Source organism: Odocoileus virginianus, chromosome 2, assembly GCF_023699985.2.
Source record: "Odocoileus virginianus isolate 20LAN1187 ecotype Illinois chromosome 2, Ovbor_1.2, whole genome shotgun sequence".
NCBI classification, from domain to species: domain Eukaryota; kingdom Metazoa; phylum Chordata; class Mammalia; order Artiodactyla; family Cervidae; genus Odocoileus; species Odocoileus virginianus.
This window is the reverse complement of record NC_069675.1, coordinates 96887233-96903209: the sequence shown is the minus strand read 5'-3', so window position 1 is coordinate 96903209 and position 15977 is coordinate 96887233. Positions and strand designations below refer to the sequence as shown.

At 47.8% G+C, this 15977-nt stretch overlaps 1 protein-coding gene across 5 annotated transcripts in view; it reads left to right on the top strand.

Annotated features, from left to right (window-relative positions):
* RAPGEF1 (Rap guanine nucleotide exchange factor 1) overlaps positions 1-15977 on the top strand; it is a 133724-nt gene that overhangs the window by 77136 nt on the left and 40611 nt on the right. For all 5 annotated transcript variants that reach the window (XM_070454838.1, XM_070454831.1, XM_070454844.1 and 2 more), the window contains 5 exons: positions 924-1080; positions 13680-13768; positions 14408-14560; positions 15011-15134; positions 15545-15728. In XM_070454838.1, the coding sequence (XP_070310939.1) occupies positions 924-1080; positions 13680-13768; positions 14408-14560; positions 15011-15134; positions 15545-15728 (707 nt within the window). The remainder of the gene's footprint in view (positions 1-923; positions 1081-13679; positions 13769-14407; positions 14561-15010; positions 15135-15544; positions 15729-15977) is intronic.

Below are 15977 nucleotides of genomic sequence, written 5' to 3'. Positions count from 1 at the left end.
AAACCTGTTGGCTCCTCATGACACATATGAGTTTTTACTTTCTTAACTCCAAAAACATTTTATATTGGTGTATACCTGACTATTTGTGATAGTTTCAGGTGAATAAGGAAGGGACTCAGCCATGCATATACATGTATGCATTCTTCCCCAAACTCCCCTCCCATCAAGGCTGAAGCTTAGGTTCTTGCTGTGTCATTACAGAAAGAATTCAGTGAGAGACAAAGTGATAGGTGAAAAGTGAAGTTGCTCAGTCGTGTCCGACTCTTTGTGATCGCATGGACTCTAGGCCACCAGGCTCCTCCGTCCATGGAATTTTCCAGGCAAGAGTACAGGAGTGGGTTGCTATTTCCTTCTCCAGGGGGTCTTCCCAACCCAGGGATCAACCCAGGTCTCCCGCATTGCAGGCAGACACTTTACCATCTGAGCTACCAGGGAAGCCCAAGTGATAGGTAAGAGGTGGATTTATTTAGAGAGAAACATACTCCATAGTGTGTGGGCCATCTCGGAAGGTGAAAGCAACCTGTGAGTTTTTATCTAATTCAGAATAAGAAGTGTACAAAACTCTGACCTAGTCGGAGGAGAGGAAGGTGGGCCATTCCTTGAGAGATGTTATCAGAATCTCATGGAGGATATGAAGTTTGAAAAAGCACATAAACTCTCGTGATGGAATTTTTATACATTTTAGTTGAGAAATGAAAAAAAAAACTTAGGCCAGAATATAAAACTCCACAAAATCTTCATCAGGTATATGAAATAGGTTCAGGGAGGGAAAGTGTATTTATTAAAAGGAGGTGCAGATTTTATAGAAAGGACTGAGAAATCTGAGTCACTGAGAAACTAGGTCTATGCTAAACAGAAGACTTAAAGTGATGGCCGTGCTTTGCAGTTTTAATATTCTCTTGAAAATCTCCTCCTGCCTCCAGCTCAGCCCTCTCCTCCTGCTACAGCCGAGTGTACCAAAGTCTCGCCAACCTCATCCGTTGGTCTGACCAAGTGATGCTGGAAGGCGTGAACTCAGAAGATAAAGAGATGGTGACAACTGTGAAGGGGGTCATCAAGGCCGTGCTGGACGGAGTAAAGGTATGTGCGGGTTCCCAGTGGTTCTCAGCAGGGACTTGGAGCTGCCTCACTGCCAGCTGTTTGTCTCACAAGAACTCATTCCTAAACTCCTGAACGTCAGAGTGAATGTCTTCTGGTGTCTCTGCTGTTGGGTGCCACTCTGTCCCACAGCTGTTTCTGTCTCCTGGTACACATGCTCTTACAGCCATGTCACCTTTGGAGGACTGGGCCCATGGTTAGAAAAGCTGCCAGAGGCAGTCAGCCTGTTCTGGGCCTTGTGCTCAATCTGCACTGAGTCTTTATACTACAGCTCTGGCTGTGCACGCCTACCAGCTCGACGAAGTCCAGTGGAAGCTGTTTTTGCATTGACTCTTAGCAAAACTCCCAGCATGTCAGCTGCTACCTTTTCATATTCTAAGAATATCTTAGTAGAAAAGCAGGATTGAGATGAGTTAGAAGGAAAACTGGAATCTATGATGTAGTTTGTGAATTTACTACCCAGGGAATTCAGAAATAGCATAATAGAAAATTATAAATCATTGTTAAGGTGGGAAGCAAAGTCCTTCTAAGGAAGGTTCTATGGTTCTGGAATTGGGGTCCAAGGGACAAACCCTAATTGAGAAAATAAGTCCCAGTGGATAAGGAGCAAGGCAGAATGTAGGGCAGGAAACAGGTGGGAGCCTGCAGGTCAGGATGAGGGCTGTAAGCAGTGAGCAGGTGTGAACCCTGCTGTTAGATGCTGCTGTGTGATGTCGTGGAAGGAGGGCTAGGCTGGAACCGTTAGATTTCACTCCCGCGTTCACCTCTACTTACCAGTCTGAACTGGAGCAATTTCCTCAAGTGCTCTGAACCTTAGTTAACTCATCTATAAAACACAGGCAGTTATGGCACCCTATATCATGAGGCTATCAGTTCAGTTCAGTTCAGTCGCTCAGTCGTGTCCGACTCTTTGCGACCCCATGAATCACAGCACGCCAGGCCTCCCTGTCTATCACAAACTCCTGGAGTTTACTCAAACTCATGCCCATTGAGTCGGTGATGCCATCCAGCCATCTCATCCTCTGTCGTCTCCTTCTCCTCCTGTCCCCAATCCCTCCCAGCATCAGGGTCTTTTCCAATGAGTCAACTCTTCGCATGAGGTGGCCAAAGTATTTGAGTTTCAGCATCAGTCCTTCCAATGACACCCAGGACTTATCTCCTTTAGGCTATAGGAAGGATTAAATTATTTAATGCATGTAAAGCTTTTAGAACTATGTCTAGCATACAAAGCACTCAGATCTTAGCTGCTGTCTAGTAGTAATTATGTGGTGCTAGAGGTGTGCTTTGCAAATAGACCTCTTGGCTTGAAAAACTGTGTTCTTCTCCTTTCTAGACCCTCTTGTCCAAAGTGGCAGCTGAGATACTTACCCTAGGTCCAAAGACTTCCTTCCCCATTCAGCTGTGCTACTAGACGTCTAAAAACTGCCTCCTTCGACATATGTTCCCCAGACGCTCTGGAGAGTAGAGTAAGGACCCCCCTGCCCCCGATGGGTAGAAATGACAGACGGAAGGCTGAGAAAGCGTTGCTTAACGTCCCACGCTGCTCCAGAGTGAGCCGTGTGGGCTGGGCTGATCTGGGCGGCTCCCTCTCTGTGTGAGCAGGGCCGCTCTGTCTTCGGGGGCTTCCTGGGCTCACTCAGGGGCGGGCAGGACTGGGCGCCGTCACAGCATCCTCTGAGAGTTCCCAGGCCCTTCATCCCCAGAACAGTGAGGCCCTACACCATCAGCTTTGGCCATGAGACCTACAGAGGCAACCTGGGGCCGCTTTCCAGACTTGGCACCTGGCCACACATTCTCCCATGCGAGCCTCCGGTCACTCTCTGAGGTCAGCAGGACAGGTGAGACATGACCTGGGGCCACGCATCCCTGTCGGGGTGCCTGTCACCTCTGCCTCGCCTCACCTCTCCCTGTCCAGGCTTCTGGAAATGCTGTCACTGACAAGTGTTATTTCTCAGGTGACGTTGTTAAGGCTTCCTTCTACTGCATGATTGTAATGAGATGTTTAAAACAAGTCAGGACATCACAAATAGAAGAGTTTCCAGGCATGAAGCTTTGTGACGTTCCCAAGTGGATTTTCTTTGTGGTATCATTAACATGCCACTGTCAGTTGAAAAGTTGTCTAAAAGAAAATTTATCAGATTTTTTTCAGATTGACCAGGATGAGAGAGGGGGAGGGAGCGAGAAAGAGATACCTGTTGATTATGAACCTGTCAATGTCTGAACTTTTCCACAATTGTCCCTAAAATATTTCAAGCAGAACAGAGATTCTCTCAGTGAGAAGCTCAGGAAATTCACATTTGTTTCTTTTATTCAAGAAGCCATTAGTGAGAATCTCCTGTGTGCTGGACAGTGTGGTGGAATTAGGAGGATAGTGATAAAACTGGCACAGTCCCTGACCTGATGGAGTTTACAGTCTAAAGGTGGAAAGGGCAACAGCCAAAGACCCATAATTGAATAATTAATTATAACAGGACTAAGGCTGTGGAGGAAAATGAGTGCAAGGTCTTACTTGGGTCTTGGGGGACCTTCATTTTTCAGGGTGATCAGAGGTGCTTCCCCAGGGATGCTCCCACGGGCAGGCTGAGGCCTATAGGATGAGCAGGAGCTGGCCTGTGTCACTAGGGGATGTCTGTGGTTGGAGTCAGTCAAGACAGCAGGGACGATCCAGACCCCATGGTGCTGCCATTTGTAAAGGTCTAAGTTGTCATAACAGCTGACAATTGACTCCCCACTTAACTCAAAGGCCTTCACTTCCCATTTGCTGTAGGAACCACCTCCAGCCCAGGACTTGGCTATTGGAGGGCTGAGTTTCTTGAGGTCAGACAGATACACAAGTTTGTCCTTTCAAAACCAAGACCCCAGCTCTTCCTCATCTCGCCTTTCCAGCATTCCTTCTCTCAGGTGTACAGCTTCTTACCTGTCTCTCTGGACTCTGCTTTACCTCTTTTCAGATCCTCTTGGGTCTCCCTGCTGAGCCCTCCAGCTTCTTCTCCAAGAGCACACACACACACACACACACATTTAGTTTTTTGATTGAGGGGAAGAAAAGCCTTTTTCTTGCACTGACCTGGGGGAAAAAACTTTGGAATACCCACAGTTCTGTCCTTTAACAGTCACCAGCCAAAACTGTGCTTGTGTTCCAGACTCACCTTGAATAAGGTGAATATTTTGAAATATTTTCCTGACTGTATGGGCTAGGGGTAGATCTGGCTACAAGTAAATCCAAAATAATCCTGGCTTCAAGAGGTAGAACTTTATTTCTCCTTCATGTGTAAGAAGCCTAGCAATAGGCAGTCCAAGGCCAATGTGGCATTTTCACAGACTGGCCAGGATGTGGTCTTCTATCCTGCTTTCCCATCATCATAGCACACAGATTCCGCTTTGTGGTGCAGAATGACTGTTCAGTCTCCATCAGTTACAACTACTAGCAACGAAGAAAAGAGAATAGGAAGTTGTCCCTTCTCCATTTGCCGGTACTTATTCCAAGCCCTCACAAGCTCTCACATTTTATTGGCCAGAACTTAGTCATGTGACCGAGTAAAATTCTGTTAACAAGGAAGCACAGATACTGTGGGGCCCCTGGCTGTCTCTGCCACACTGACATTTAAGATCAGCCATCACTTTTATTCCTTGTTCAGCCTATTTTAAAATTTTTTATGATGACAAATTTTAGACATTTGCAAAAAGAGAACAGTATAATGAAGCCTCATCACAGAGCTTCCACAGTTGGCCAGTCTTGTTCCTTCCAGACCTCTTCCCGCTCCTCTGGATTATTTGGAAGTGAATCTGAGACATCCTAACCTCTGTTCATCTGTAAATACCTTAGCACATAGCTTCAGAACAAGGCACACTTTCTGCGAAGGGCCAGATAGTAGATGTTCTAGGTTTATGGGGCTACACTTGGTCTCTGCTGCATATTGGCCTGTTGCATAGTCTTTGTTTTTGTTTTAATTTCATTTTTTTAAACAAAGCTTTTTTACCTTGAGGGCCTTACAGAAGTGTCAGGGGAGTGTAATTTCCTCAGTTCTGTCTCATCACAACAAAAACTTGAAGCGACAGATGTTAAAGCCCTCGGTGCGTCAGCTCCGTGTTACAGCTCTGTTTTATTTAGAAAATAAAGGAAAATACATCCTCGAGGCGTGAGGGCATGCCAACCTAAAAGACTGGGAGAGAAAGAAAAAGCACATGGTGCCCTCGAGGGAAACCCCCGCCCCCCAGACCTTTGGCTGCTCTTTTTATATGTTTTTTTTTTTCATCCCCCCGGGCTCGCCCTATGTAAATTGGGCTAGCCCGGACCGCTGTTCTACCTGAGGTCCTCACTCTGGTCCTAGGACCTTCCTTTGTTCTATTTTCACGGGCTTCTCCCTTCCTTGTCTTTTAGCCACCGCCATTCTGGGCTCCTTTTTCCTATGCTAACTACCTAACAGAAGCAAGCCCTGGACTGGATTTGGCCTGGAGGGAGTAACTTGCTGATTCTAAACAGTTTGTTTTTCATTTTCAGATCCAAATAAATTCCACACACTGTTATTCATTAATAGGTGTTTAAAATTCTCCCTTCTCTGTAGTTTTATCCTTGCGACTTATGTGTGTGTGTGTGTGTGTGAGGAAGGGTCTCTGTGTGTGTGTGTGTGTGTGTGTAAGGAAGGGTCTGTGTGTGTGTGTGTGTGTGTGTGTGTGTGTGAGGAAGGGTTGTTTCTCCTAAAAATCTCCCGTACTTTGGGTTTGCTGATTGCGTCTTTACAGTATTATTAACATGTTCCTCTGTCTCTTGGGGCTTCCCTGGGGGCTCAGAGGGTAAAGAATCTGCCTGCAGTGCAGGAGACTTGGGTTAGATCCCTGGATCGGGCAGCTCACCTGGAGAAGGGAATGGCTACCCACTCCAGTATTCTTGCCTGGAGAATTCCATGGACAGGGGAGCCTGACGAGCTACAGTCCATGGGGTTGCAGAGTCAGACACGACTGGGCGACCAGCACTTTCACTTTTCTTTCTGTCCCTTGAATTTCCCAGAAAACTAGGCTGAATCAGATTCAAGTTTGTGTATTTAGAAGAATGTTTCCTGGGTGCTGCCCTGCACTTCCTTCTAGAAACATCTTTCCCTTCTTGATGCTAATAGCCGTTGATGGTTATTGCTTTGATGGTTCATTCCCTGGGGTTGCTAAATGGCAGCATTCTAATTCTTTCTGCCTTCCCTTCCTCATTCCTTAGTGGGAATACTTTGAGAGAGACCTCCCCTTGTTAGTCATGGTTACCCTGTGTTATAATTCCCAGGAAAGAGGCAGGATCAACGCTCAGTTCCTTTCTTTACTTACAGGTTATCAGAATGAGTGTTTCTTTGCATCCTCTAACATGACCTGTGGATTGAGATTTTTAATGGAGCATTCTGAACGCAGGTGTATAAACACACTCTTGTGTCCAGTCCATTGCACATAGGACCCATAGTGATGTTCCCATCCAGTCTTTGAGCAGTGACAGCTTCTTCAGATGGTTTCTTGAGTTCATTTTGATATGACCCCAGAAGTCTTTGATAGTTTTCTCACTTTGGGGTATGAAAAGATGTTCCAGGTTCATCTTGTAGTTACTTGGGTGTGAATGTGGTAATAACTTTATTGAGACATAATGCCTCCACCGTACACTTCACCCATTTAGAACGGACAGCGTAGTGATTTTTTAGTACCTTCTCTGCATCATGCAGCCATCTCCACAGTTGATTTTAGACCATTTTCATAGCTTCAGAAAGGAACCCCATACCCTTTGTACTGTCCCCAGACCCTGCCCTTGTTCTCTCCATCCCCCCAGCCTTTGGTAACTGCTAGTCTGCTTTCTGTCTCTGTACATTTGCCTCTTCTGGACACTCTACATGTATAAATGGACTCATGAACTATACTGTTTGACCTTTTGTGATTGGTCCTGTCACTTAGCATCGTACTTTTGAAGTTCATCCATGCTGTGGCGTGTATCAGTACTTTATCTCTCTTTATTGCCAAACTATACAAAAGACCCTGATGCTGGGAGGGATTGAGGGCAGGAAGAGAAGGGGACGACAGAGGATGAGATGGCTGGATGGTATCACCGACTCGATGGGCATGAATTTGAGTAAACTCTAGGAGTTGGTGATGGACAGGGAGGCCTGGCATGCTGCGATTGATGGGGTCACAAAGCGTCGGATACGACTGAGTGACTGAAGTGAACTGATACTCCATTGCATGGATATACCACATATTATTTATTCATGGACGTGTGGACATCTCGGTTGTTTCTCCCTTTTGGCAGTTTTGGGTAATGCTGCTGCTGCAAACACTCAGGTATAAGTTTTTGTGTGGGTTGCTGTTGTTGCTCAGTCGTGTCTGACTCTCTGGATATATGTTTTCATCTCTCTTGGGTATACGCCTAAGACTGCAAGTGCTGGGCCGTATGGTAGCTCTGTGTTTGATCGTGTAACAGACCACCATACTGATCTCTAAAGCAGATCTGCCATTGTGTGTCACCACCAGCAAAACACGAGGCTTCCGGTTTCTCTGCGTCCTCACCACCATGTGTCACCACTGGCTTCTTTGATACAACTACCTAGTGGGTGTGCAGCAGTACCTCACTGTGCTTTTGATTTTCATTTCCCTGATGGCTGATGGTGTGGAACATCTTTTCCTGTGCTTACTAGCCTGTAGAGAAATGTTTATTCAGATCTTTTGCTTATTTTAAAATTGTGTTATTTATCTTTTTTTTATTATCACTATTACTGAGTGTAATCATCTAGTACATTTCTCCCCACCAACCTGGTATCAGCCAGACTCCTTAAGGGAGCTCTGGTCCCCTTTCTCGGGGAATGGTGATCGGAGGCCTCACTCCACAGTTCCTCATTGCTCCTGACAGACCACGTGCTTAGTTTGTTTAAGAGAGAACATGTCCTGAGTTTATTCTGGTAGTGCCAGTTCACTTCCAGGACCACTGGAGTTTTAACTTGGCGTCATCAAGCTTATATCTTAATTTCCTTCCTCCCATGCTGAAAAATCCCAGTTTTCAAAAATATCAACGTAAAGACACATTTGTCTTTTTCAGAATGCAAACACAGCAGTCTCAGAATAACAGCAACCTCCTCCATCAGCATGAGTATTAGAAATTATTAAAGATGTGTTAGAGTTATTTTTGACCTTCAGGTTATCCATCATTTTGCAGTTATTTGAAATAGTTCTTCTTTGTGTGGCCACATGGTCTGTCCTATATACCTTCTATCTGCGTACTGTGTGCAGTGTTCTTAGTATTCATTGCTTTACACAAGCAGAGAAGGAGAGGGTAGGGGAAAGACGAAGACGACAGGGTATGTGTAGAAGGAAACTGCTGCATAGGAACTGTGTGGATGTACTTTCGTAAGTCAGAAAAGGCATCATGCTGCTATTTCAGGTTCACATACTCCAGGTTTGGGGGTGTTTTGTGGTATGTTTTTTAAATTGCAGGGTATCTTAAAGTAAGATAAGCTCTCCCCAGTCCACTTTCTGAGCAGTTCACCAAGTATTTTTCTAGTAGACCTGCTGACATGAAGCACTGCACTGAACATGTACTGCTTTTTCCTTAACACAGGTGTTGGGTGCAGAAGGACTTCCTGTCCAGCTAGAAGTTGTAGCAGCAGCAGCTCCTTTGGGGCCGTGATGTGTTCTGCTCAGTTACAGAGTCAGGGGAAGGGCTTTCAGTGATAGGGTAAGCTCGTTCAGGGCCTTTTTTGGGGTGGCTCCTGAAAGCTTTATTGAAGACACAAGTGCTCAGTTCCTCAGTTACACCCCTTCCCCGTGCCGGCCCGGCCCCACCCCACCTCTGGGCCTGTGGAATCTGAGCTCTCCTCCGGCTGCCTTGTGTTGAAGCTGCTGTGAACTCCAGAAGCAGCCTTCAGGAGTCTCCCGCCAGCCCGCTGCCCGCGGGCGCCTTGCCTACTCAGCACTCTGCCTCGTCCTGAGCACAGACGGGAAGGAAAACACTTCCTCTGTTCTGTTGCTGCCTCACCCCCACTTAGGATGGGGGCGAGGAAAGTCCCTTTTTGTCACCATGAAAGTCACACAGGGTCTGGACAGCCCTGTGATTGCATGATACCTCTGTAGTTACAGGAAGCTCCCCAGTGGCCTGCATCCTGCGGACAGCTCGCCGGTAGAGGGCTGTGTTGTGGCCGTACGCTCAGGGCCCGGCGGGGGCAGAGGATAGATAGTGACAGGTCGGGACACGGCCCGAGCAGAGCAGCAGGCCCCCGGCTGCGGAGGCGGGCACTCGCCAGCTCCAGCACGTTTTCTTCCTGTGTGAGCCTGGAGGGCTTGGGCCTCCCCACACACAGGCTGCATGCCCACTGCCAAGCAGGACCAAAGAGGCGAGAACAGGTAGGAGTGTGTCTTACCTGAGCCCCGAACTGTGCTTTGACTGGACGAGCGTCATTTCAGATGGAAGCGTCTCTGTGGTCACTTGGTATGAATAAAATAAACATGGAAATGAAGTATTATGTATTTAGAAAGGGACTTTTCCAAATACCTTTCTGGCCTCTGATAGCTGCTCTTCTGTGAACTGGAAGTTGTCTGATGCACAGCCGCCGGCTCTGGAGTCAGTCTCAGTTGTCTGAAAGTCTCTCCTAACCTGTGCGCAGGAGGACTGGAAAGTCTGACGTCCTCCCAGAAATCCGGCTTCAGTGGGGTCGTAGGGCTCTCAGTGGGGTTAAGGGTGTTGGCACAGTCGCCAAGGATGCACCCATTCTAAGGGCTCTCACTACCTGTGACCGTGAAGGCCTGCTGGCCAGCCAGTCCGGGCTGGAGGGCATGGCCACCATGCCCCTCCCTTGCCGCTCTGGGCCCGGGCCCGGTGGGGTGGGGCCCGGGGGCGTGGGCTCTGCCTTGGTCTGGAATGCGGGTGCACGCTTGCACGTGTGTGCTGTCTTAAGTGATTCTGTTGCTGTCGTTCATTAGTTGACTTCACACAGCTGCTTCTCCAGAAAGATGGTGTTCTAATTATAGTCGCTCAAGAATTAGTGGAATGTTCTCCTGCCTGGCAGATGCGAGCGTACACACTTCTCTGTCTTCCCTTGCCCTGCTCATAAAGAGCATGAGCGTGAGTGTGGGGCTTCCAAGGACTCCCCCTGATGCCACGCCCCCAGGGTAAACTGCCTCCCCCATCCCTCTGCAGGCGACAGGGTGCGGGGGGCAGCCTCCCTCTTCTGATTGCGTCAGCTCTTGGCTCTGCACCCCGTCTGTAATCACCAGCCAGGTAGCTGCTCCTTCAGTGTGTAGGGGGTCATGTTTAACTTGCAGATGGTGGTAAACAGCCAAGGCTGACCTTCTCCTCCGGTCTCCCAGTCCTTGATTGTGGGCGACCGCCACTTTCCTCATCTCTCCAGGAACAGGCATCAACTGTGACAGAGTGGAGTGACACTGACTCCGCTTATATGGAGTATGCCTGTTTTCTCTTTTAATTGGTATTTCAGAATTACTGTATGTTCACTGTAGCAAATTAAGAAAAAGCAGGGAAGCAAAAGCAAGAAAATAAGAGGTGTTTCATAGTCATACTTTTTTTCTATACATGTGTTCTTGGTTGTGTTTTGTTTCCAAAACATACTACGTATACACCAGTGTACCATCTGGTGGGTTCTTTTCCACTCAACATTGTATTGTCTTTTCACACTATCATATATTCCTGTTCTGGGTTTTCTTAATAGTAGTATAATGGTCCATTATTTGATTCTATCATAATTTATATAATCAGTACCTAGTTCAGTTCAGTCACTCAGCCGTGTCCGACTCTTTGTGACCCCATGAACCGCAGCACACCAGGCCTCCCTGTCCATCACCAACTCCCAGAGTTTACCCAAACTCATGTTCATTGAGTCAGTGATGCCATCCAACCATCTCATCCTCTCTCATCCTCATCTCCTTCTCCTTCTGCCCTCAATCTTTCCCAGCATCAGGGTCTTTTCAAATGAGTCAGCTCTTCACATCAGGTGGCCAAAGTATTGGAGCTTCAGTTTAAACATCAGTCCTTCCAATGAACACCCAGGACTGATCTTTAGGATGGACTGGTTGGATCTCCTTGCAGTCCAGGGACTCTCAAGAGTCTCCTCCAACACCACAGTTCAAAAGCATCAATTCTTCAGTGCTCAGCTTTCTTTATAGTCCAACTCTCATATCCATATATGACTACTGGAAAAACCATAGCCTTGACTAGACGGACCTTTGTTGACAAAGTAACGTCTCTGCTTTTTAATATGCTGTCTAGGTTGGTCATAACTTTCCTTCCAAGGAGTAAGCATCTTTTAATTTCATGGCTGCAGTCACCATCTGCAGTGATTTTGGAGCCCTGAAAAATAAAGTCAGCCACTGTTTCCCCATCTATTTGCCATTAAGTGATGGGACCAGATGCCATGATCTTAGTTTTCTGAATGTTGAGCTTTAAGCCAACTTTTTCACTCTCCTCTTTCACTTTCATCAAGAGGCTCTTTAGTTCTTCACTTTCTGCCATAGGGTGGTGTCATCTGCCTATCTGAGGTTATTGATATTTCTCCCGGCAATCTTGATTCCAGCTTGTGCTTCCTCCAGCCCAGTGTTTCTCATGATGTACTCTTCATGTAAGTTAAATAAGCAGGATGACAATATACAGCCTTGACGTACTCCTTTTCCTATTTGGAACCAGTCTGTTGTTCCATGTCCAGTTCTAACTGTTGCTTCCTGACCTGTATCAGTACCTAGTAGTGAATATTTAATTCTGGAATATTGACTAGTCTGATTTTATCTGTGACATAGAATGCTGCAGTGACCATTCTTTGTGACTTAATTTTTTTACATATCCATATTATTTTCCTTGGGTTAAATTGTTATAAAATATATGCAGGTATTTAAGGCTTTTGATGTGAACTGACAAGTAGTCATCTTTTAGAAAGACTCCCCAAATCATTGCTTCCCTCCATCATGGAAGTCTGAAAGTTTCTGCTTTTATTACCATCAGAACTGGAGAACTTGCAGTGATTATTGACCATTGGTTTTTACATTTGTGAATTTCTTTGGTTTTTTTTTTTTTTTTTTTTAGTGTGTTCACCTTTTTCTAGTTTTTGTGTTTTTTCGAAGAACGCTTGTTCCATGAAGGAAGTTAATACCATGAAGGGTATTAACTCTTTGCCTTAGCATACTTGTTGAAGTTGCTGGGCAGGGCATTTTGAGTTGGAGAGGCTTTGCAATCTGATCTAGGGGCACACTGTCATGTTGCCCCACTTTCTTCCATTGCTGCCTCCTCTGTAATTTTAGAAATAGTTGTTCATGATGAAAGCCTGAACTTCTCATGTGACACAAGTAGGTCCTACCCAGGAGTGCATCAACAGGAGAATGGGCGAAGGAATTGTGGGTTTATCCATACACTGGAATACAACTCATCAACAGCAAGGATCACACAGAGACACAGCCATTTACACTGAACAAAAGATGACGGATGAATGGAGACAGAGAGTGGATTAGTGGCTGTGAGGGACCACCTAAAGGTGCAAAGTTTCTTTTGGAAGTAATAAAGAGCCCCGAAGTTGAATTGTGTTGATGGTGCACAACACTGTGGACAGACTAAAAACCACTGGATTGCACACTTTAAATGGCTGGATTTTATGGCATAAAGCTGTTCAGAAAAAGAAGATAGACACAAAAGAATACATACTGTGTGGTTCCACTTATATCAAGTTCTAGGCAGAAGTGATCCAAGAAACAGAAGTGAGAAAGTAGTCAGTTAGGGTGGAGCAGATGGACTAGAGAGAGTGGTGGAAACATTTTGTTTGGGTTTGTTTTTTTTTTTAATTATTTATTTGACTCTGCTGGGTCTTAGTTGCGGCATGTGGGATCCAGTTCCCTGACCAGGGATCGGACCCTGGTCCCTTGCATTGGGAGCACAGAGTCTTAGCCACTAGACCACCAGGGAAGTCTCCCATTCTGTATTTTTTGAGTGGTTCTTATATGGTATATATAGCCATCAAAACTCATCAAAGTCAGGGGAAATGCATTCTCATTGAAAGAAAACTAAGTAAACCCTAATTGCTTTTTTTTTTTCCCCTCCTATTAAAAAAACTTATTTTCTGAAGTCATTTCTCTGCTGGGTGATAAGCCCTCAACTTTCTGTCCAGTGACAAAGATCCCCACCCATCATCTCTCGGTACCCACAGATGCTGCACCCACAGACAGCTCACTCTGGGAAACCACCTTCCCCCAGACCACAGGCTTGATCATTAGTAGGCAGCGTCCTGGCTTCAGAGAATTCAGAGCAGGTCTTCCTCCACAAACCGACTGGGAGTCACTGCCAGGAGTTTGTGTGATGAATTTAGTCATTCCCGAGACAATGGGCTGGTCATTTCCCCTTTCCAAGAGGAAGTGTATTTATGCATGCGAAACGTCTCTGCACGTTGTGGAGGTGTTTTAGGTGGGTAGGGCATGCTTTGGGAAGTCATGCAGATTACCTGAGTCAAACATTGCTCACCCGTAGGGTGAGTGGGGACTCCGGGCAGTGGAGGGCAGACAGCTGGCCCACCTTGTCAGGACATTCAGCGTGAGGAGCTCTCCTCATGTCTCACCTCGTTTCTCTTGTGTGGGGGTAGGAGCTGGTCAGACTCACCATCGAGAAGCAGGGGCATCCGTCTCCAACAAGCCCCGTGAAACCCAGCTCCCCAGCCTGCAAACCTGACAGGTGAGTGCTAACTAAACCCTCCAGGGGTTGCGGTCTCGGTTGGTGGGCACTTGAGAAAGAAGGGAGCCCCCACCAGGCAGACCGTGCCCTGTGAGGCCCATGGTCCCCCAGATCACCGTGAAGTGTGTGTAGCTCACACCTATCTTGAATGATTGTCTGGTCTCAAGATGGTCTTCTCTCAGGACACTGTGTGATGTGCAGAGTGACCCCACCTACACTCTTCTTGACCTGCTTCCTCCCATAATGAGAAACAACTTTGAAGGGTTGGGTTTTAGGGATTTGGCTTGAGAGCATTACTGAGGGTGATGTGGACAGTTTAAGGCCTTGCAATAATTTCTACTCACAGCCCCTAGTGAAGAAAATAACACCTTCATTTAGTGGCATTTTCAAGCATCACGCAGTCCAGAGATCCCTCTCACAGATGAGATGAAAGTGCAGACTCAGGGACTGTGGCCACGCTTCCATGGGTGATCAAACTGGACTTGGAACCCCATCTCTGCCATGGAGCCCAGGGCATAGTGTCAGCTCTGTGTCCTGGGCCCCTTGGACACTTCCCTGCCCCAGTCACATCCTGACACTCTCAGGCTCTGCGCTTGTCCTGGGGCCTTCTGTAACTCCGAGTTCTCCTCAACCCTCCAGCCAGTCTGAGCTCCCCCTGACAGATCGAGAGATGGAGATTCTAAACAAGACAACCGGCCTGTCACAGTCGACCGAGGGGCTCCCAGACTCTATGGACGAAGAGGTTGCACCCCCCAAGCCCCCCTTACCTGGCATTAGGGTGGTTGATAACAGGTACTTTTCTATTTTCCTAGCTCTCTCATGTCTTTCCGTGGTAATTTCACAAATGGATGGTGCCAGCCAAAAAGATGGTGCCATTAGGGGAAGAACTTGCTCTTCAGGCACGTTGGTGGTTTGACCTTCCTCGGGACAGCTGTCTCCAGAGGACAGGAGTCTGGCCCAGTGCCGGCCCCTCGCCCTCCCCTGCCCCCTCGCCCTGAGAACTCCCAGCCGCTGCCTTTTAGCCCTAGCCAAGCAGAACCTGGTACCATTTGTCATGAAAGGAAAAAGCAGGGACTTTCAGATGCTAGGCTTTTGGCAGAAGGGGAGTGGGATGGGAGTTGAAAGTGTGGAAAGTAGGATCAGTGTCTAATAATGCAAGAACCCCACATCCCACACCCTAGCATCTGTGTAAAGGATTTTTGTTCAGGTTGTGTGGTTTGATGGGGTTCCTTGCTGTTTCAGTCCTCCACCAGCACTGCCCCCGAAGAAGAGACAGTCGGCTCCATCCCCCACCCGCGTGGCCGTTGTGGCCCCCATGAGTCGAGCCACCAGCGGCTCCAGTTTGCCTGTTGGAATTAATAGGCAGGTAATTAGCCCCATCCAGAAAGGCAGAGGTCGGTCTCAGGTCTGGTGCATTGGTTCCTAAAACTGAAAGAAGCCCCGTGGTCTTCAGTCCCTGTCTTTGGTCACAGGGAGGAGCTCTCTCCCTGGGCAGCCCCCGTTCCTGAATGGTCCTTCCCTCCGCAGGCCATGGTGGGGTTCCCTCCCAGGGTGGGGAGACGGGGCCCAGCCCAGGGCCTCTCTTGATCAGAGCACTCCGAGCACCTGTAGAGGCCCCTTTTCTCAGAGGCGCCGTGCGCGTGGTGGTTACTGCCTGCAGCCAGTTTCTGCACATCCCAGCGTTTCCTTTGCCAAGTATATGCACCAGCCCCCTCCCCTGGGCTCAGCCGCCACCCCCCAGCCGTGACTTGGGCCTCTTCTCACTTTGCACACGAGGACTTTGACGTGGACTGTTATGCACAGAGACGGCTGTCGGGAGGCAGCCACTCGTACAGCGGTGAGTCTCCCCGCCTGTCGCCCTGCAGCAGTATCGGCAAGCTCAGCAAGTCGGATGAGCAGCTGTCCTCTCTGGACAGGGACAGCGGGCAGTGCTCCCGGAACACAAGCTGTGAAACACTAGGTGAGCCATGGGCATGCACGTCACCACCGCCAGCTCTGCACTTCCCGGTGGCTCCTGTGAGGTCAGATGGTGAGGCCAGTCACTGGCTCTGTTGGGCTTCAGTCACTCAGGATCTGAGCCATGGTGTCCTCTTCTGCAGAGTGAGAATACCAGAGACTGTCTCCAGAGGGGGTTGGAAGTTTATTGCAGTGACATGGTGAGACTGCAGAGACACGGCAGCGGTCACTGTTCTTACAGTTGGTCCGCCAG